The sequence below is a fragment of the Carassius carassius genome, chromosome 17 (genome assembly GCF_963082965.1).
Source record: "Carassius carassius chromosome 17, fCarCar2.1, whole genome shotgun sequence".
Lineage (NCBI taxonomy): Eukaryota > Metazoa > Chordata > Actinopteri > Cypriniformes > Cyprinidae > Carassius > Carassius carassius.
The window spans coordinates 24,934,236-24,956,915 of NC_081771.1; the positions used below are offsets into that span (position 1 = coordinate 24,934,236).

Sequence of the window (22,680 nt, forward strand, 5' to 3'; positions counted from 1 at the left end):
TTATGACAAGGGAAAGGCAGGGTGACTAGTTGCCTTTAGGTATTTTACATAAACGGTTTAACAAGTTATACTGCTAACTGTGTACAACGATTATGGTAAATTGTATATATATTTTTTTTACATTTGTCCCACCGTTAAATACATAAATTACTTTGGGTATTGTACACAATGCCTTTGTAGTAAAGTGTATGTGCGCTACTGGGTCTTTGCTTTGGTTTGCTGATGCCTTTTTCCTGAAAAAAAAAGATCCATTCGTCATGTGTGCAACCAAACGTTCCTCCGCTTTACTGTCTAAAGAAGAGACTGTAAACTTTTCATCTTGAGCAGTTATAAATGGAAATCCTCTGTTGCTACATATCTTTATATCTACTTAAAAGTATTTTATACGTAAAATATACATAGATACCGATGTGTATATACTGTATTATTAACTATTTGTTGCTTTGTAAATCGATGCCAGTGTGGGTGGAATGTACAGAATGTAAAGACGTCCATTTTAATAAATAAAACTATGCCTACATGAATGGAAACACGTGGTCTGGGATGTACTTCATTCTAAAAGAAAAGTGCAGAGAGACATTTTATAGCCATTATGGATCCAATGAGGATAGTGATGAAGGCAGGGGTCCTAAAGTAGAAGTACTGAACGGAGAAGCAGATCAATAGTTTCACCTGTATAAAGCTTTTATTTATTTCAGACAGGCCACAACCATCCATCAAATTGAAGTTACAGACACTGATGGTAATCACTAAAGCGCCAGTGATTCAGAAACATAATGGAGGACAAAACAAAATACAGTTTTTATATATGTGCAACGGATAGTTGAAATTAAGGTTAGCGCATCTGCATATTTTTTTGTGATATATATATATATGTGTGTGTGTGTGTGTGTTTGAGTACAGAAAGTAAATAAAACTCGCTATTAAAAAAACTGAACTGTGAAGCTACTTATAATGTAAGGACAGCACATAATACAGTCAAATATAGTTTCAAAAGTGATAGCCTGATAAAAGGTAAACGAAGTAGCCTATAGTAAAAGACAAATGTTACATTTGTAACATTCACGCTGCAAAACCAACAGTGGTATGTACTAAAAATGACTATATTTTTTTTCTAATGCAAATACTTATATTTTACAGAAAAAAAATCGATTTTTTTTTTACAAAATATGTGGTATTTTAGCGACACCACGTGCGCTACGCAATTTTCTGAGGTGTGAAATGTATACACTAGCAAAGTTATAAGATTCTTCAAATTAAAACGTAAATAAAAAAATCTTAAAGCTAAATAATTAATTTCACCAGTCAGTTGTCAGTCAGTATTGTCGCCCTCTTGTGGTAGAGCATTACAACCCAACTAATCTCATATTCTGGCTATTATTAAAAAACATAAAATAGAGATATTCACATATGAAAACAATGTTTATTGAAATGTTTATATTAACATTTTCAACACAGCTTTAATACACACCAATTAAATCTCTTTTCAGTTCACAGATGTCCAATGTCATCAACCAAAGAGTCTATATTTTGTTAATTTTAAACTGATGCAGTTGATTTGAAGCAGTAGGGCTGGTTTATGTTTGTGATCAGCAAGGTATGGTAGTCCACAGAATAACACAATAATAATCCAGTGAAAGAGATGAGCTGTGTCCTCTCTCAGGGTTGCTGTGATGTACTGATCTTTTCCTGTTCAGCGCTTTTTCCAAGTGAATTTCTTCCGCGCTCCCTCCTGGCCTGGCTTCTTCCTCTCCCTGATCCTGGGGTCAGCGGTCAGCAGGCCGGCTGTTTGAGTAATCAGAGAAAACAGATGATGACACACCAACAGCATCTGTGACATGTTATGCCACAGAAAAGCCATACAAATAAAACATTTTTAACACCGTTATATCAGAAACAAGTCAGAATATTAGATCTGTGCAATGCAGTACAATCTAATATTCCTGACAATGTTGTTAATATGACAAACTCACATATTAACAAGAAAAACTGCTAGGGGAGGGGGGCAACATTTATTTGAAAAAGCAATTTGGGTAAATTGGTGTAAACGCAAATAGTTTATTTTCTGAATAAACATTTACTGGTTACTGAAATTAAAACTAATTAGTAAAATAATAACAGCCCATTTGACTGGACCAATACATTTTTATATAACAAAACAAAAAGAAAACAAGTAATAGAATATAAATAGAGTAAAGTTTGCAAGCATAAGAGTGCAAGTTTTTTTTTTTTTTACAAATAAAAAAAATAAGAAAACAAGTAGATGAAATAGAAATATAATTTAGAATTTCTTTTCGTCAAGATTCTATTATGGATTCAAAGTTATAGTAATAGTCTTAAAGCGATAGTCTTTTAAATTTAAATTTGTTCAAATAAAACAATGAGCATATTATTTGACAGAAAAAAACAAACAAATGTTTTCTTTTCATTTTCACAAACTTTGGACGTAATAATTTTGGACATAAAATAACCCAGAATAACTACTTTATAAAGAAACTGCAGATTAAATATGCATAGACATATTTCAGTTTAATGCTTTAGGATTCTTGTCACACACCTTGCCTCATCCTTTCAACTTCTCCCTCAGACACAAAGCTGAGCAGTGCCCGAGAGATGGCCAATCGCAGAGCTCCGGCTTGAGCAGAGTGACCACTGCCCTCCACACTGCCCTCAATATCAAACCGGCCCAGCATGCCCACAAAGTGCAGAGGAAACATCAGCTGCTCCCTGGGAAACAGAAAGAGAGCGTGAAAGGTATATACACACACACAGTGTGAGGAGACTTAAGAACATGTTTCTCTCCGTTGGACTACTCAGGCTTTCAACATCTGTATGAATGACACTCCTGCAAATCCCACTTTGAGCACTGTATCATCAAATTTAGACAAAGTGATAATCCCGCCACTTGGAGAACTATTGAGAGGACGTGATGCAAGCGTGTGTGCCCACAGTGCTGACACAGAGCAACACTCCCCTTCTGCTCCAATTAGGCCTGTGTGAAGCGGACGGAGTGATAAGGGCGGGCAGCCGGCCGCACGCTGACAGCGCCAAGTCTCCGGCTCACTCATCTGTGTAATTAACTTTTCAACCACATTAGAAAAACCCAACACACTCACTGGACCACAAATGCTGGATTTGAACATTTTTTGGTGTGGCTCTCATTTATGGCATACTAACTAGAGTAAAAACAAATATCCAAGCTCTCGATATGCTAAAAGGATCTTTCCACAAAGATACAACGCATGACTGAGGCGCCCTCATACACACCGGTCTTGTAGTAATGGAAAGCAGTGGAGGTAGTTCCTGCCGTTGATTGTGATGTTCCCAGAGCCACTGTCTCGGAGGGTAATGCTGGCTTTGGCGGTCTTCCGTCTGCCTGTGGGAAGGAGGGTGAAGTTAGAGTGATGTGGGAATTAACTGAGTGTGTACAGAAGAAACGAGAAGAGGAAGAATAGATGGAAAGCTTGCAGAATAAACGTTTTTTACCTCTCAGATCTTACTTACAGGAACATGAGAATTAAAGGAATAGCACACCCAAATATTATACCATTACTTTCTCTCATGTTGTGAGGAACGGATCAGAATTCTGATTAGGTCTGAAAATCTTTTGTCGGATGTAGCGGTCAACTCTTATGTGTTGTTATATTATATAAAAAATGCAGGGTTATTATAGTTAACTAAAACTCAAATAAATATTTTTGTTATTTGAAAACAATTTGAAATGAAACTAATACTTGTATTCATTAGTTTAGTTTAGTTTAATCTGAGCTGCTGAAATTTAAATTAACTACAAAAAGACTACAACGTTTAATTGTTATAAAAAACAAAAAAATAACTTATTAAAATTAACTAGTAGCATCTCTATACAATATATTCATAGAGAATGATTATAAACGATTTTCGGTATTTGAAAAAGCTGAAATAAAATAAATATTAATAAACATGGAAACTGAAGAAGTGCTAAAATAACCAAAATTAGAAGTATAAAAAACCCTAGCTTAATCTAGTTGACAAAAGCACATAACTAAAAATAAAAAGATTAATAAATACTGTAATATATAAAAAATTAAACAAAACAACACTGATGATAGTGGAAAATGGGGCTGAAAGACAAGAATAATATTAAAACTAAAATATTACACTTCATCCCACTTTCAGTTCGCAATGGTTTTACGAAGCTCACAAGAATATTACATTAATTGAATAATGTTTGTCTAGTCATTAATTAATTTACAACAGCAGTATATTTTCACCCTAAACATTCTACTTGCACACTTTTTTCTCGTGTCTCAATTTTGATATAAAAATGGCTTTTCTCTTTTCTCATAAATTCCCTAATTATGATTGCAATCATTGGGATTTAAAGTGCACAATAAATGCAGTTATTGCGAACAATCAAATCAGGTTCCGAATTATCAGGCATATAGACTACATACAGTATGAAAAACACATACTGACACGTTTAATCAGCCTATCTTTTTCTTTACCATCTGCAACGCTGAAAGCGACTCCATGTGGGTCGTACTGCAGGGCAGGAATCTCGTGCTTACTGGACTGAACCTCCAGCTGTTTGCGGAACTTCAGTATGAACTCCTCCTCCAGAGAGCAGTAGGGCATAGACAACAACTTCTCCATCAGCTGGATCAACCGCATATACTACGCAAAACAAGAGAACTCGCTTAGTTTCACAGCATCACCCTCTAGTGTTTCCATCCTGAATTACACTCTTCACAGGATTCGGGAAAGGTACAAGTTCTTACATCGTGATCTGAAATGTTCTCCACCAGATACTCCTCAATTTCCTCTTTTAACTGCCACCTGCTCCCAGTCAGCAATCTATGAGGAAACAAACGCAGTCAAGCCATCAAAATAATCACTTTCAGGGAAAATCAGCATTTCAAAAACATTAATTGCGTAACATACTTGATTGATTCCTCATTTAATATTCGAATATACCTAGCACTATATATTGCAAATACATTTGTGCATTCACTATCTTCTGTTTCTTGCAGGAGGTTTTGAAGCACTCACATTTGTTTGGTTTCTGACGTGAAGAGGCCTTTATTTCTCATCTTGTCCTGGTGTCTTTCCATCACCAGAATCTTCTCATAGACATCCTAGAATAACAGTAGAGAAAAATGGAAAGTGGTCAGTTTCAATCAGTTTCAATAACAAAAGCAGAATTTATGCAAAAAAAAAGTAAGAATGAAAGAATCCTCGGAGTATGGTCTCTGTTGACTAATAAGTCAATGAATGCACAGAATGAAGGACGAGGTCTTCATAGATATTCAGGAATCCCTCAAAAGAAAAGATGCAGTGAAGCAAAAGCAGGGATTTGAAAATCCCTCTGACACACACACACAGTCTCCATTATGAAGGCAGATCTCATCTCTCTCTCTTCAGTTCTGGCTGAATTTAATGGTGTGTGTGTGTGTGTGTGTGTGTGTGTGTGTGTGTGTGTGTGTGTGTGGAGGGAAAATTGAATTGGGGAGCACTAGGGTCCTAACCCCCCGCACTTTCTCTCTTCTTTCTAACACACACACACACACTCGCACGTCCTCCTGACAGGAGAATCTGCCATGCGGAGCAGGATGGCATCCTCGGGCACACTTGTCTAAATTGGCATCGCGCCCGTGAGCCTGGAGTGCCCGTCAGGCGTGGTGGTGCTGGAGCGGTGCGGAGCAGGGGTCTGACGCGGGGCCCCGGCGCTGGCATGCAGCTCACGTCGGCACCTTCCTCACGCCTGTGCGAGAATTCATTTCCCCCTCAATTATCCCACAGCTGTTTGTTTAATTCGGTCCTGATAGAGTGCGTATAATCCACCGCTACTCGCCAAAAAAGCAAACATCGGGCAAAAACCAATTTTCAGCACAAAAAAGGAGGAGTAATAGAAAAGAAAGGGGGGAGGGAGAAAAAAAAGCGGGGGAATGCACGTTACACGTTCGTGATCACAGCGCCATAACGAATCCAGAGAAATTCAAATGCCTTTAGGAGGAGAGAGAGGCACCTCGTTTGAGCTTTTAATATCAACTTTCAATGTAGCCCTTTGGTTGGCCGGGGCTCCTTGTATTCAACAAATCATGGGTAAATTGTACAGACTCACTCCTCCCAAAGCACGCACAGGATTTTTGTCAAAGATTAAGTCAAAAATACAGTATAATAACACAAGTTATGATCAGAGTTGCAGGGCTTGCATTTAAAAGTAGAAAGTACTCATGAGCCAGTGTTTTATGACTTGTTTAAAGTAAACAATTGTTGGTCCAAGTATATATATATGTCTGTCCATTCTGTGGCCATCTTTGTAAACACATGGGCAGCTAATGGGGAGAGACAGAAATTTGCAAAACTGTTTGTCAAAATGTAGTTTAAATAATAGATTTCAAGTTAGGTAATAAATCTGAAAACAAAAGTATCAAAGTATCCTTTTTTTTTAATCAGATTATACAATAAAATATTTTTTAGGCTAGTTCGGCAGTGGCACAGGTAGTGTTGCTTTCGTCAACAAAAATTATGACTAAATATCATTGTCAACGTAAATGCTGGTCATGTGACGATGACTATAATTAAATGTACAGTATAATGCAATATTGTTGATGAATAAAAACGAGACTAAATGTGCTTTACAAAATAAAAACTATGCTAAAATGCCGAATCGAGACAAAACTAAATGTTATAACGTTATTTAGTCACATTATTATTATGCAGCATTTTTGTTTCCGGTGTCTCACTTCAGTGGCTGCATCAGGTCGCACTGCGCAGGCGACATCACTTCCTCAAGCCCCAATCGCGGCATTATTTAGAAGACGACAACAAACAATGTTAAGTCTGACACAGAGAAAGAGACTGATGTGTGTACTTCTAAAATGTTTGGTTGGTAAAATAAATTTTGTAAATTCAAATCAGAGCATCTTCCGTGTCTGGAATGGATGTATTCTTGAGTTTATAAGGTAACAATAATATAATTAGATAACCTTGTTTGAAATGGGTTTGGCTAAAGAAAATTTTGGTTTCGTCTATACTACTAGGTACTTATACTATATTGACTGGGTTAAATAGAATTGCATTACTAAAAAAAAAAAGAGACTAAAATACAATTTTCATTGACTAAAACTAGACGAAAATAGTCATGGAATATTCTGACTGCAATAAGACTTAAAAGCCCAGACATTTAGTTGACTGAAACTTGACTAGACAAAAAAAAAAAAAAAAAAAAAAGACTATGAACGTGACTAAAACTAATAAAAACTAAAATGACAGCTTCACACAAAGACTAGACTAAAACTCAAATTAAAACAGACCGCCAAAAACAACACTAGGCACAGGTACATACAAAAACCACCAACAATTTTGGCATATACAGCTGATACAGAACTTCAGTGGGACATATACATTTTTAGATTGAGAGAATAAAAAGTGTCATGCAATTAATGCTTAAATCATTGATTAATGCTGTACTAGAATACTTGATTACTTGAGTGTGCAAGTGGGTTACTTTGATAGCTGTATAACGTTCTGATAGACGATATATAACTATAGGATAAAGTCCATATTCACCGCCTGTGTATATTAGTTTGCGCGTGTTTGTGTTTTGCTCCCTTTTGCTCATGCTAGAAAATTATTCCTCTCTGCAGGAAGGAGAGTTGTACATTATTTTCTGCACACTGCAGGGTTTCTGAACGCGAAGCACCTCCGTGCGATTCGAAGCTGGATGAGAGAGCCAGTGCACGCCGGCAGATTTGACATACCTATTTAAATTAGCAGCAGGGGTCCCAGCCACTGCAGGGCAAAGGGGAGGATGAGGGGCTTGGGCACACTGAGGACAATGGCGCATTAGTCAACTCGCACACACACAAACTCCTTACTGCTACTGAGAGACGTCTTAGCCCAAGGTCGAGTCCATAGATGAATGGTAGAGAAGGGAAAAATAAGCTAAAACAAACAAACTTTGAAAAGGAATTAGCCATGGTGACAAAGAGGCGGTTAACGCAGGAGGCTCTCTGGGGCATCGCAGTAAAACCCCTGAGGCTGATGTGCACACACACCTACACACGAAAAAACAGCACATGTGCACGCGCACACACACTCACACGCACACCTAATATCACAAAGCCCTGGCGTGCCTACTGAAGTGTGTGATGCGCCCTGTTGTAAATGGGATTTAAGGAGGAGAAAGAGCTCAGTCACACTCATCTTCCTAACTCTCATTCCTCTTCTTTTCACAAATCCAAACCTACCATTTGCATTTTCCTTAATCATTCCCAACTGTTTATACTGGTTTGTTTTAACATCAACCATTCTATTTCATTTGATTTGGCACACTAAGGGTAAAATATCAAACAAAGCCCGTCTCTGAGCAGAGGGGCAGTTCCCCCATCACCCCATCCAGGCCCTGTTAAGGGGATCAGAGACCCGAGTCACAGCTTCCCTTCCCAGCGCTCTCTGTCTATCCCAGCGCTCTGTGATGTGCCCCCACCTACCCTCTGTCTGTGCCACTCCCTTCCTTCAATCACAGACCAGACAAAGCAGGATCTCCACCCAAACCAGTTTAACTAAATAAGAATAAGAACTAAATAAGAACTAAATAAAAATTATGGCTGATACAGATACATTTAGTGATTTCATTTTACGGAAACTGAACTTTTTTTTTTTTTTTAATTTTAAACATTTAAATTGCACAAAGCAGATTTTATATTAAATTTTTAATAATATAATTATTTCTACTCCAATTTAAGTAATAAAACATGGCAGATTTATTTAAACAAATTAAATAATTTAGATTTCTTTTTGACATCTTTCCATGGCTGAAACACTGATTGAGCAATTACATTAGACATTAACTAATTTATTAAGTTGTACTGGTTCTGTCGACATTTCTCCTGATGTTTATTCATGTTTATTTTGTGCTATAACTAGAAGTAAAGAGTAGGTTTGCTGTGAGAGATTGTGTTGGCGGTGATACTGTTGTTAAGCTGCAACACCGGTTACACCACTTGCTCACCGCGGCAACGCCCGCCACCATTATTTTGACATTTTTTATAGTAATAAAAATCATTTAGTTCAGTTAGTTCAGACTCTACAATTAAAAACTAAATGCTGACGACAGTCACATCACAGATCAGATTTAATTTTTCACATGAGGAGAGTCGAGCTGACTTACAAGAGGAGTGATGTGAGACAGACTAGACGATAGTGGATGTTTAGTTTTGAAATGAAATGCAAGAGTGCCTGCTGTTGCTGTTTATCTAAGGTAATTTTGGACATTTTTTTAAACATTCGATTCTTATTTAATTGGTTCCACAATCTTTTCTGATTTTTACTTTAAACTTTGTGTAATTTATTTTATTTGACTTCAAGATGTATGCTGTGCCTTCAAGCTTTCTTTTTCGTTTTGTTAATAAACATTTCATCTACGTTTCTTATTTTTTTGGTTGCACAGGGTTTGCTGAATTTGTATACCCATTTCAACTTTGTGTAAGTTATTTGTTTTATTATATTAGGCATAGCCTGTAGTAAGGCGCAGTTCTATTCACTTTGCAGTGAGCCCACTCCCTTGGATGAGAAGCAACCCCACACATGAATGGTGTCAGGATGCTTTACTGTTGGCATGACACAGGACTGATGGTAGTGCTCACCTTTTCTTCTCCGGACAAGCCTTTTTCCAGATGCCCCAAACAATCGGAAAGGGGCTTCATCGGAGAATATGACTTTGCCCCAGTCCTCAGCAGTCCATTCACTATACTTTCTGCAGAAGATCAATCTGTCCCTGATGTTTTTTTTGGAGAGAAGTGGCTTCTTTGCTGCCCTTCTTGACACCAGGCCATCTTCCAAAAGTCTTGGCCTCACTGTGCGTGCAGATGCGCTCACACCTGCCTGCTGCCATTCCTGAGCAAGCTCTGCACTGGTGGCACTCTGATCTCGCAGCTGAATCCTCTTTAGGAGACGATCCTGGCGCTTGCTGGACTTTCTTGGACGCCCCGAAGCCTTCTTTACAAGAATTGAACCTCTTTCCTTGAAGTTCTTGATGATCCTATAAATTGTTGATTTAGGCACAATCTTAGTAGCCACAATATCCTTGCCTGTGAAGCCATTTTTATGCAACGCAATGATGGCTGCACGCGATTCTTTGCAGGTCCCCATGGTTAACAATGGAAGAACAATGATTTCAAGCATCACCCTCCTTTTAACATGTCAAGTCTGCCATTCTAACCCAATCAGCCTGACATAATGATCTCCAGCCTTGTGCTCATCAACATTCTCACCTGAGTTAACAAGACGATTACTGAAATGATCTCAGCAGGTCCTTTAATGACAGCAATGAAATGCAGTGGAAAGGTTTTTTTGGGATTAAGTTAATTTTCATGGCAAAGAAGGACTATGCAATTCATCTGATCACTCTTCATAACATTCTGGAGTATATGCAAATTGCTATTATAAAAACTTAAGCAGCAACTTTTCCAATTTCCAATATTTATGTAATTCTCAAAACTTTTGGCCACGACTGTACAAACCAAGGATTTGTAAAGAAAAATGTTTTCAATATAAGCCAAGAGGAGAATGGTTTTCATTTACTTAAGGAAACTTTGCTTCATTTGCTCCAATAAACAAACTCGTGAGACTAGTTTCTCTCAGAGACTTGCACTGCACATACATCCTGCATCATCCGATCACATGACAGATACCAGAAATGAGAGAAAAGTTATTTTTCTTAAAAACAAAAAACAAAAAAAAACACTTCAATTCACTACAGGAGGCCTTTGTTCACCCCTAGGAGCCGTGTGAGACATGTTTTATTACGGATGCTCATGCTTTACTTGACTACTTGTGGACTTTTCAACTGCAACAACTGCTGACTGCAATGATAGAGCTTGGAATAGTTAGGACAGTTTTTAACATTTAACTCCAACTGGATTCGTCTGAAATAAAGTCATATACACCTAGGATTGCTTCAAGGGTGAGTGTAAAACAGGCTTATTTAAATTTTTGGGTGAACTAACCCTTTAAACGGAGTTGGCTACAGTGACTCGTCTCACCATACTCGAACTTAATTTTAATTCTGCATAAAATTGACAAAGCTCATGCTTGGTTTCATACCAAAAATTTACCAAATCATTTGATCAATAGATTTAGCCTTCCAAAAACTAGAAATTCATCTTTGGCCATTTTGGCACATTAGTTAAACTATAAACTATTTTAATTAAATGATCAATGGCCAATAAATGATTGATATAAAATTTTACACTATATTTATATAAATTAGAAAGCAGAACACAAAGCTAAAATCAGTCATCTAAAAGAAAACTAAGCTATCACAATATTATGCACATGATGAAAATTGGATATTAATTTTGAGATTTGCTAGTCTACATTTAACAGTGTTACTAATTAAATTGTCAGCGTATTTAAAGTGAGAATGATAAAATTAAATGTAAAAAGGGGAAACAAGCATGCATCTAAATTAAGTATTAAATATCAACCAATACTAACAAATAAATAAATTCTCACAATCTATATGGGACCCATGTACTGTATATAAACACCTATTATTAAAATATCACCTAGAACACTCTAGTTCTGCCTGTTGTATGCAAGCACTTAACATGAGCATGAACGTACATGCAAGAGGGAATAGTAGGACTGTCTCCCTGTGTAGAACAGAAAGTGAAAAGGGCGTCCTTCTGCATCCCACTGGACAGCTAAAAGAGAGAACAAGCACGAACGGTAGTTCATTACCAGATATCAGCAAACTTATTTTTGTTGCCAAAGAGCATAGAAAGAGTTCAAAGGCAACTTCTACATACCTGTCTGTTTTGGGAATATTTCATCTGGGTGCTAAAACAAAAAGAAAAGAATATAATGAACAAATTGACTTATTAATTATCAAAAAAATTTAAATAAAAAAAAAAAATATATATATATATATATATATATATATATATATATATATATATATATATATATATATATATATATATATATATAAATTTTAATGAAATCTTACCTTCATAACAGGTATTGCTCGTTTCTCAAAGAGTCCAGAGGGGAACAGATATGCAATACTCCTCTAAACAAACAAACCAACAAACAAGTGAATCAGAATGCACACTCTTTTAAATTTCTCCGCTAAATGGAAAATTAGCTTGTCACTTACTAAAAATGACTCAACAAATTTTAATTAAGAATACATTTCTCAACCTTACTAGTCATGTAGACTATGGTACGCAAACAAAGTCAGCTTATTCCAATTCTTTAAATACAAGCAACAGTATGTCAATAAAATATATTATTTTATTGTGCACCTCACAGGTCTCTCAATGCACCCCAGGTGTGTTTTACTACAGTGGGAAACATTCTATTCTACTTCAAATACTCTCATAAAGAACCAAATTATTCCAGTGATAGCATTCAGCAGGGCATAAAGTTTTCATTTGCATAACATGAGACATTCAGAATGACAACATTTGGGTCTTTGACCCTGTTTTCAGGATAAAGAGACAGAAAAAATAAAAAAGTAAGGTGATGGCAGATGCACTCTAGGAGAACAGACAGCCATGTATTAGGCCATCATAACCAAAGGGTGAGGAAAACTGAGTGAAATAAAGCAACACAGAGAGAAGAACAGACAGAACGGTGCAGGATGCAGTGACAGATGAAGGCAGCACCTGTTCCTACCTTGAAAAGAAAGATGGCCCAACTCCCTCAGGGAGGTTTAGCCTCGTCATAGTGTTCTAGAAACCTCTGCTGCCTAAACTTCACACAAGCCCAATCTGGGAAAACAAACTTGCTACTCGCACTCCAATGAATTTTTTTTTTTCATCTGACCACTTGCTTCATGTGACATGAAAAATGTAGCACTGAGAATCTATAAGTGTCTGACCTTCACAGGTGATAAGGACATGCATGTTTTAACCCATACAAATCCTGCCATCACATCAATTTTGCAGCACCTTTTTTTTTTTAAGTAGTCAATGTTTCTTGCACCAAGTCATAATTAATTTAACATGCTGTTTTTGCTGCCCCTTCCATACTGTACAATAAAAGGAATAGTTCACACACACACAAAAAATTCTTAATAATAAAAAAAGGGAATAAAAACTTATTCATTGATATCTAAGTGACCATATGGCTCAGTGAAATTATGCCCATTTTTTGTATTTTATTATTAAAACAGTTAAATTCATTAACAAATAAAAAAATAAAATCGATTGTTTGGTGCCTGGAATTTTATATTTTTATTCAGCAAGGACAAATTAACTCGATCAAACAGTAATTGTATAATGCTACAAAATATTTATTTTAAGTGAATCAAAAGAATCACAGTTTCCTCAAAACATCACAACTGTTTTAACCATTGATAAGAAGAAATCCTTCTTATGCACTAAATCAGCATATTGATTTCTGGATTACTGAAGTAGTGGCTGCTGAATATTTACATTTTAAAATATTAATATAGAAATCTGTTATTCTTAAGGTCACAAAACCTTTGAACAGAAGTGCACATTAAAAAATAAAATATATAGACCAACTTGCATAATTTCAAAATAACTTTTACATTTCTAAATTAAAAACATCCTAAACAAAAGGCATTCAAATATTAAAAATTAAAGTGTTTTGTTTTTATTTTTAAACGGCATGGCTTTTTTTTTTAAACCATAAGAATCTAGCACAGTTACATTTCAAAAAATTTGGCATCTTTATATAAAAAAAAAATCTTTATATGAGACTTTTTTTTCATGTTAAACCAATAGTTCTCCTAAACATAACCTACTTGGCTATTGTTTGCAATCAGCATATTCTCTTTGTATTGGTGGAACACAAAGCAAGATATTTTGCAGTATCCCCAAGCTGATATTATCAATAGAAATAAATGGTCACACTGCCAAGCTCCAATAATATGCAACATAAATGGAAATCACATAACTTGCACTCTTTTCCAAAACATGTGGAACCACTCTGCTTTAAAAGTTTGCTCAAGTTAGAATTGTCAAAAACTCAGCAAATTTCTTCCCAATTTCAGTTGCATGGGCTCTGTGAAAGTCATATCCCACCTGACGGGTGCAAACGCAATGTGTGTACGAGTAGACGAAAGACAGCGGGAGAAGGCAGGTGAGGCTTGCAGTCTTTATTAATTACTTCCTCCTGGCAGCGCTTGCTGTGCAGCTGTTTCACACCTTCAGCGCATTCACGGGAACGTCATGTCAGCTGAAGCGCTTGGCAGACAACGCCGGTGCCAGCTCAGGCACAGACGCCCCATCCTGTACTCGCTCTGTGCCCCGCAGTCGCAGCCATTTTCCACCCCTTACCCACTGATCAGCTGGCAGAGGGACGGTATGTGTCAGCTTCTTTTAGCCACACTTACTCTGAGGACTCAATTCATTAATGGTGACAGAGATTGGGGAATAATGCTAAGAATCGAGAAATTGGACCAAATTAGTGGGATAAATCAATTACGGCCATTCCTGTCTGTCACGGAATAAAATACTGGACATAAATACTGTTTGCAAATTTATGCCAATTTTTTTAAGCAGGTCCCAGAAGTTCTGCAGTGACATCAGCTGATGACTTTACTTTTAGCTCAAAGGAGTCACAGTGATATTGATTGTATTATTATATTATATAATGATATAATTATATATTGTGTCTTTATATTTCTAGTTCCTTCCTTTTGAGGCTTGCAAGGAAACCAGAAGAGAGGCACCAAGCAGCCTAGAGGACCAGGGCCCACTAAGAGGCCTCAGATTGACTTAAAATAAGACAGAACAATACAATTATCTAAACCAAATAAATACAATAAAGCGATTTCTTTTCTTCTTTTAATTTGCATCCCTTCAACAAGAAGTTGAAAAAGTATGATTTCTATACCTGGAAAGGTCATGTAAATTAGGAAAATCTTAAAGGGGTCATATGTTTTTTTTTTAAAAGATCATTATTTTGTGTATTTGGTGTAACAGAATATGTGACATGCTTAATGTTCAAAAAACACATTATTTTTCAAAAACTGTACATTATTGTAGGTCCTCTATGCCCCGCATATCGCAAACGCATCGTTTTCTACAAAGTCCCTCCTTCCGACAAGTGCAGTCTGCTCTGATTGGCCAAGTGACCCAATGCATTGTGATTGGCCGAACACTGCAAGCACGGAAATGTAACACCTCCTTCCATAATCACAAGCTTCATCTTTCGAAATAAACAGAGACATTTAATGATGTCCTTAGTTTTACCATTAGTTCAAGCCGAAAGGAGAACAGAATCGCGTGACAGACACAGTGATGAAGCTCATATGTGTTTGCAGAACACAAGCCACGGCCATTTAAGACAGCTGACTCCATTGTATGACCCTGTCTCTCTCTCTATCTCTCGCGCACACAAAACTCTGCATTTGAACAGTCAGTAGCAAATACTTAAACTAATCACAAAACATACTTAGAGTTCTCTCCTAGGTTCACGAAATGGTCGTCCATAAAATGCGTTGCTGTTCTGTTGTAAGTAATCTTAAAGATTCCTAAATCTACTATCTCCCTGACATGGCTCCTTCTGAATCTTAAACATTTATAGAAAAAATTTGGGTGGCATTACGCAAATTTTCCACATTGTGATGTAGACATGTTGGGGCGTGTTAGAATGAGCCATGTTAGGGGGGTGTGGCAGAGTCTTAACTTTAATAAAGAATATCTTTTGGATTTGAGACTTTAGTCTTTACAAATTCTCAGATCTTCTTTATGCACCAAGAGCTTGTAACACTCCCAAGAGAAAGGAAAAACTTAAATCGCATCAAATGACCCCTTTAAAACTTCAAGGGAATTGTATAAGGAGTAAACATTATATACAGAAATTCTAATCCTTATCCAGAAAATCACAAATGACTAATAGTTATGTAAATTAATTGGTTAAAAAGAGTGGGAAAATTAATAACATTAAAACATTTGTAATCTTGAAATTACAAAATTTCCTGTTAGATTATAAGAAGTTTAGAAAAACAAAACTAAGACTATTTGGCTTTTGAATATTGTTGTTGACAATGGGAAAGCTTGGAGAGAAAAAGTTTGAGAAACCCTATTCTAGAATATCAACTTCTACATGTTACTATAGAAGATAGACAGGCTAAAAATATATAGAATAAAATCTTAATGCAAATAGTATTTAGAAATGACTCATTCTGTAATATTCTTACAATTAGGGTTGTCAAAAGTCGATCCTTAATTTTTAAAACCTAACATCTGCAGTACCTTTTGCACTGAGTACAGAGTCAGTCCTCTCAGATTTCTAAGAGACTAAAGGCCCGTTCACACTAGGGATGTGCACGGATAGTCGAACATTCGAATATTCGTTCTGCTCTAATTATTCGATAAATAAAAATGATATTCGAATTTCGCAAAAAAAAAAAAAAAAAAAAAAAGTTCACAATAAAACCTAATTTGGTCACTTTCTGTGATTCTCCACCGCATATTTAAAGGTGTATGCAAGCAAAAAATAATTAATGAATGATTAAGGGGCCATTCACATATCGCGCCTAATAAGGCGTGGAAAAGGCTATGCGCTCCGCTTTCCCCTTCTTTCCAAAGCGCTCGGGCAGAAGCGCTCCTGAGGCGACGCGTTCTCTCCATGAAGACGCGAAAATTTCATCAAAGGATAAATTGATTTGCAGCACAAAAAAAAAATCGCTTTCAGTAGCTCTGCTACTAAATTTATTTCAAAATGGCAATCCATATACAGCTATGATCAGCTGTTCCTTCATCTTGGCTGAGCTTTCAACGTTGTTAAGGGAAAGGATGAAGCTGAATGTTTAGTTCTTGTCACATGACCTGCGGTGCGCTTGCGGCATTCTGAAAGTTGAGATGTTTTTAACTCGATGCTGTTCGGACGCGCCTGAAAAAAACGGGACCGCGTCGCACCGCGTGCGCGTCGCTTCCATTATGAGCGCGCATACCGCGCGCCTACATTGGAAATAACGAACTTGAGCATGCAAAAGACGCGATATGTGAACGCCCCCTAAAAGAACTGCGGTCTTCTAGTACTTCAAATATGCCGTGGAGAATCACAGAAAGTGATCCAAGAACATTGTCGCGGCATCTCTCAAGCAACGAATAAACACCGCTAACTTGGAGAATGCAGTGAAAACTCCTCTTCTCGCGTCTGCCCTAGACCCTCGGCACAAACATCTCAGGTTTCTCGATGAAAACATGAGAGAAGTAAGAAAAAAAAACTTTTTTGAACATTATCAGAACATTTTCCTTGATGCGAGTGGTGCGGATGCAGTCGCCACGATGAAGAAGATGCAATGCCCACTCGTCCGAAAAGGCTGAGCCAGTTCTAGCGATGATTACAGAGAGTCCAGCCGAGAGGAGTGGGAACAGTTCTTGCTGGAGCCATGTATTCCACCAGATGAGGATCCCATTTAGTGGTGAAACGAAAACACGAAGCGCTTCACAAAATGTATTTGCTTAGCACACCGTTATTTGTGAGTCCCGCCAACGTCTGTGCCGTCAGAGCGCGTTTTCTCCGCGGTCGGCCTTATTGTTAACAGACTAAGGAGCCGACTTTCCCCCAGTCATGTTTACATGCCCGTATTTCTTAACAAGAACATTTGAAACAATAGAAAAAAAAGCAAAAAAGATTTGCTGACAGTTTAAAAGTTATGTGTAAGCTACATTCTGTACAATAGCCTAATTGCTGCAGGCTGCTTTACGTTTTTTCTTTGTTCACTTTTTTTTTTTTTTTGCTTTTAATCTGTACTTTTGTTTGTTTGCACGCATTGTTAAAGGTTTTCAGCTACAAAACACGATGTGTAATGTTCAAGCTTATTGTAAGCTTGTTCAAAATGACGAAAACAAATGTTGCTGAAAAATAACGTCTGACTCATTAAACTTAATTTAAATAAACGAATATTCGAATATTCGTTTTTTGTGAGCTCAAATATTCGAATGTGATATTTGTGGAAAACGCCCATCCCTAGTTCACACCAAGCACTATAACTATAAAAATAACGATAAAGATATAGTTCTAAAAATCGTTCTCAATATTAAAGAATAGCAGAGTCCACACTACAACTATAACAATAAAGGCATAGAGAAACGGTATCGTTGGAATCATTTTCAGAACGATTATTTTCCAACTGATGAACGTTATAAACATTGAAATCCAATCAGAATCCATCCTGCTGTAACGAGCTCGAGGATTTAAAGCAGCAGACGCACGTGCGCTCAGAATAAACAGACGATATCGTTCGCTGGTGTGGACGCTAATATCGTCATCTTTATAGTTATCGTTCTTGGTGTGAACGGGGCTTAAGACATACTGCCAAACGGTCTCTGGCGCTGATCGGATTCCTGAAGTTTGTTTGGCTCTTGCTGATGTCCTCTTTCACGATGTCCAGGATGCCTTGACTCATACGGAAGTATGAATAAAATTTGTCTTCAAAAGACAATAACTCTCTAATCAGAGTTTGAGATTCTCCCAACTCCTCTCCTCTTTGAAGGATCTCATGTACCCAACAGCGTCTGTTTTTCTTTCTCTTTTGATATTTTTGTGAAACATATAGCAGCAGCAGGTCATCTACATCCATTTTTCTAACTTCGAAACCGCAGCGCGTGAGCTTAGAATAAACAGACCGTTATTGTTCGTTGGTGTGGATGCAAATATAGTTAAAGTTATAGTTAAAGTTATCCTTATTGTGCTTGGTGTGAACGGGCCTTTATTCATAAAAGTCTTTAGTGACAAGATAACTCATCTTACTCAACTTAAAACAAGTTTTGTGGTCCATATTTACATTATACGTATAAATACCAAAGCAATAACAACATCTAAAGTCTATATCATTTAAAATATCTTTTAGATTATGAACAAAATTTGTGTAGTGACATGCAGGGTTCTAAATTAACACCCGCCAACCCGCCAAATGCGGGTTAAAATAAATTTTGGCGGGTGTTAATTAAAACTTACTAGCCAGTTTGGCTGGTGATCCATGGCATGAGGCTCTGTTCTCGGTCATTTATCCCCCTGGCAGCACTTCCTACATTTCCCATTAACACTGTGCTGTAATGCTACGTGATGACGTTTCATATGCCCATTGGCTGCACTCAGTTTGCAGTTAAACCAGCGCGAAAAAACATGGAAACGAATAGAGCGTCCATCAGAAAACACAAGGAAGAAGAACGAATAGAGCCAGAGCAGGGAACATAGACTGAAAGAGGAGGGAGTCAGCTATTAAAGAAAAAAAATAAGATTAAACTAAATGCGGCGGTAGTTGGGACAGATTTCTGGGGGCGAAAAGAGGAATGAGGCAGGGGATGAGGATTTTACGGAGCCCCGCACGTCACCTGTAGGAGAAAAAAAACAATCAATCCGTGGCGACGGTTTTGCAATCCATCCCCTCAGTTTATAAACCGTACTCACGAATTAATAAACTGTTCCTTCGGTTTAACAAACCGTGCCCACGAATTTCCAATCCGTGCGCTCAGATTTTGTAAACCGCACCCTCGGTTTTTTAATATGTACCCACGAATTCATAATTTGCGCGCACACTTTCGCAATCCGTTCCCATGGATTTGTAAACCGTACTCACAGATTCATGCAGCAAGCTCCTACGTGTTAACATACAGTTTTAATGAATATTATTATGTGGAATGGTTCTACAGCAAAGTGTCTTAAGTGATTCTCTATCAAGTGTAGTACGAGGTGGAATACAAAGATTTAATAAGAAAGATGTGCATCACAATTTTGTTAAATTTGTGATAATCTTATAATAGCACTTGATTATTATTGTACAATAAACCTGCCATTGTGATTGACTCTGGAGTAATTATTTTTCCTCTTTTGTAAGTTGTTTTGGATAAAAGATTCTTATGCATAACCTGTATAATAATATATAATAATGATTAAAATAAAAAAAAAGTTATTTTTATAATTTTAATTTGTAGGCTAAATAAATTATTACAAGAGAGTAAAAATGTTTGTCATAAAATAATTCATGAATTGCTTTATTTCTAAATAACCTTTGACAGTTTTGGAAATGCTTGTGTACAATTCTTTCTTAACATGAAGACTTATTTTTGTGATTTTATTATACTAAGCTCCATCCACCCCACCCCACCTGCCGGAGTTAGATGCATGCTTCACTGTTAATGTTATTATTAAATAATTAGGCCAAAAATAACATTGCGTTCAGTTAGTTAGTTCATATTATTTGTTTTGAATTGCTTTTTACCCTTATTTTCTTCTTTTTAGCGTTTATTTTTTTGGCCATAAAACACAGGCGGCTGTGTCTTATCCTATTGGTGATTAATGTAAAATAAACGCTAAAAGGAAGACTATTTTGTGAATGCTGATCGTGGTCTCGTTGGATACTATGAAAAATAATGTTTAATAAACAGAAATGAATCTGCCGGTGGGGGCGGAGCCACAAATGCGTGCCAGTTTACAAATCCGTGGGAATGGATTGCGAAAGCGTGCGCACGGATTATGAATTCGTGAGTACGGATTCAAAAACCGAGGGTACGGTTTACAAAATCTGAGCGCACGGATTGGGAATTCGTGGGCACGGTTTGTTAATCCGTGGGCACGATTTGTTAAACCGAGGGAACAGTTTATGAATTCGTGAGTACGGTTTATAAACTGAGGGGACGGATTGCAAAACCGTCGCCACGGATTGATTTTTTTCTCCTACAGGTGACGTGCGGGGCTCCGTATTACGGACAGAGAAACAAAGAAAAGAAAATTTAATGCCAAATGGCTGACGGGTCATGAATGGCTTGTGTTTGATCACAAGAAAAAACAAAACAAGCAATGTCGTGGTGGGAACTAATAATTTTAAATTTGAGTCAGTGTATATTTTGTTGTATGCATTGTACTTTATATGTGTTTTTCATGCCAACAATGTTAATAAAATGATCAAATGCATTCAGTGGCACTCATAATTTGTTATTTTTACCGAAAAAAAAAATGGCTAGTGGAAATTCTGATTGGCTGGTAACTCTAGAAAGTTACCAGCCACATTGGCTGGTGATCAAAAAAGTTAATTTAGAACCCTGGTGACATTGGTATGACATAGGTATTACAACATGAAGGTAATTTATGAGGACACTTTTGGTGTCCCCGTAATTCAAAAGGCTTATAAATTATACAGAATAACTTTTTCTGAAAATCTCAAAATGCAGCAAAAGTTTCATGTAAAGGGGTAGGTTTGGGGTAGGGTCGGTGTAGGGCAATAGAAAATACAGTTTGTACGGTATAATAAACCATTACACCTATAGAGAAACCAACATGTGTGTGTGTGTGTGTGTGTGTGTGTGTGTGTGTGTGCGTGTGTATAATAATAAGCCAAAGATTCAGATGTAGCCTACTGCTGTATCAATGCTGTTGTTAATTGTTGAAGATAAAAGATAATACTAATGGTTCTAGTAACCATACATAGACATGTACATAAAATAGCAGATTAAAACTGAACATAGAAGCATAGAACAGAATTGTAAAGAACAGAATATAACAGATCAGAATAGAATAGAATAGAATTGTAACTCACATCAATATCCTCTTGTGTGAATGTCTCTGGGTCTTCCCCCATCATGTTGGCCAAATGTCGTTTGCCAATTTCAAACTCCTCCACCTGTTTGTCGATAAACTCCTGTGTGAATTTCTGAGGGCCTGCTGCTGCCAGGTTCTTCTTCCATAAAGAGGATGACACACAGATTTGTCTGACTGGCAGCTGGAATTAAGAAAAAATAAGAACAACAAATAAGAACCAATGTCAGTCAATTGCTACAAAGAACAATTCATAAGTAGCCTTGGTGATCAAGCTAATATGAAATAATGAAACACCAATAATAAGTAAAAAATATTCTAGCTTTTATTTATTATGAATATTATTCTAAATAAAAGTAAAGGTCTATATAATAATAAATCTTATTTTCATTTCTTAATCTCTATTATCTAAATAGCTGGCTTGAGCAGAGGACATCATATTAAGCCATATTGTCTCTATATTATACATGTTGAGATAATAACCTGTACTATTTGAACGGTTTACTTTATAGAGTCTACAAAGTATAAACCGTTCAAATAGCACAGGTTATTATCGCAACATGTACAGGTATGCAATGAAACGGAAAGACAGCCTTTCATCCTGTCAATCTAACGTTACATGTTTTATACAGACTCCAAAAGCACTGTACTGTTACAATGACATGATACTCTCAGCAACAACAGAACCAATCACGACTGACTAGTCGCAAAGAAGAACGCATTTCACCTGCGGAACCGTCTTTGATCGGGACAAACAGAAATTCTTTCCACAGCTCCCATACTTCCATAAAATCGACCTCACGCCTCTGCAACCGGAGGCAGCCATGTTTGCTCGAGGACTCGCGCTTTTACAGGAAGTGGAGGCTACATCACATCCTGGAAGCAGGCAAGGTCGTTCATCAGTCACAAAAAAGCCTTTGGCACATTGTAATGGTACGAATAAAATTCCACATTCATAGATCAAAATATTCAAATTACAGACCTCTCTTTTTCCGTAAAAAAATTTGAGTAACAAAAAAAAAAAAAAATCTGTTTGCAAACTCTTTCCCTCATTAAAGACGACTTCTCAAAACTATTTTTCGTTTGAAATGAATTTATGATCCCCTTTTACTATAATAATTATTTACATGTTTATCATTAATTATACTCTGTCATTATCTGAATATT

General features: G+C 36.9%; 1 protein-coding gene across 1 annotated transcript; it reads right to left on the reverse strand.

Moving 5' to 3' along the window:
- Window positions 1-1,403: 1,403 nt before the first annotated feature.
- mrps9 (mitochondrial ribosomal protein S9) lies at window positions 1,404-22,400 on the reverse strand. Its single transcript, XM_059571381.1, has 11 exons — window positions 22,241-22,400; window positions 21,515-21,697; window positions 11,999-12,061; window positions 11,799-11,829; window positions 11,614-11,693; window positions 5,032-5,117; window positions 4,761-4,836; window positions 4,488-4,656; window positions 3,268-3,376; window positions 2,558-2,727; window positions 1,404-1,785 (listed from the first exon to the last, which is right to left on the reverse strand). Exons 1-11 carry the CDS (start codon window positions 22,337-22,339, stop codon window positions 1,694-1,696), a joined length of 1,158 nt encoding a protein of 385 aa, XP_059427364.1. The 5' UTR covers window positions 22,340-22,400; the 3' UTR covers window positions 1,404-1,693.
- Between the last annotated feature and the right edge of the window lie 280 nt (window positions 22,401-22,680).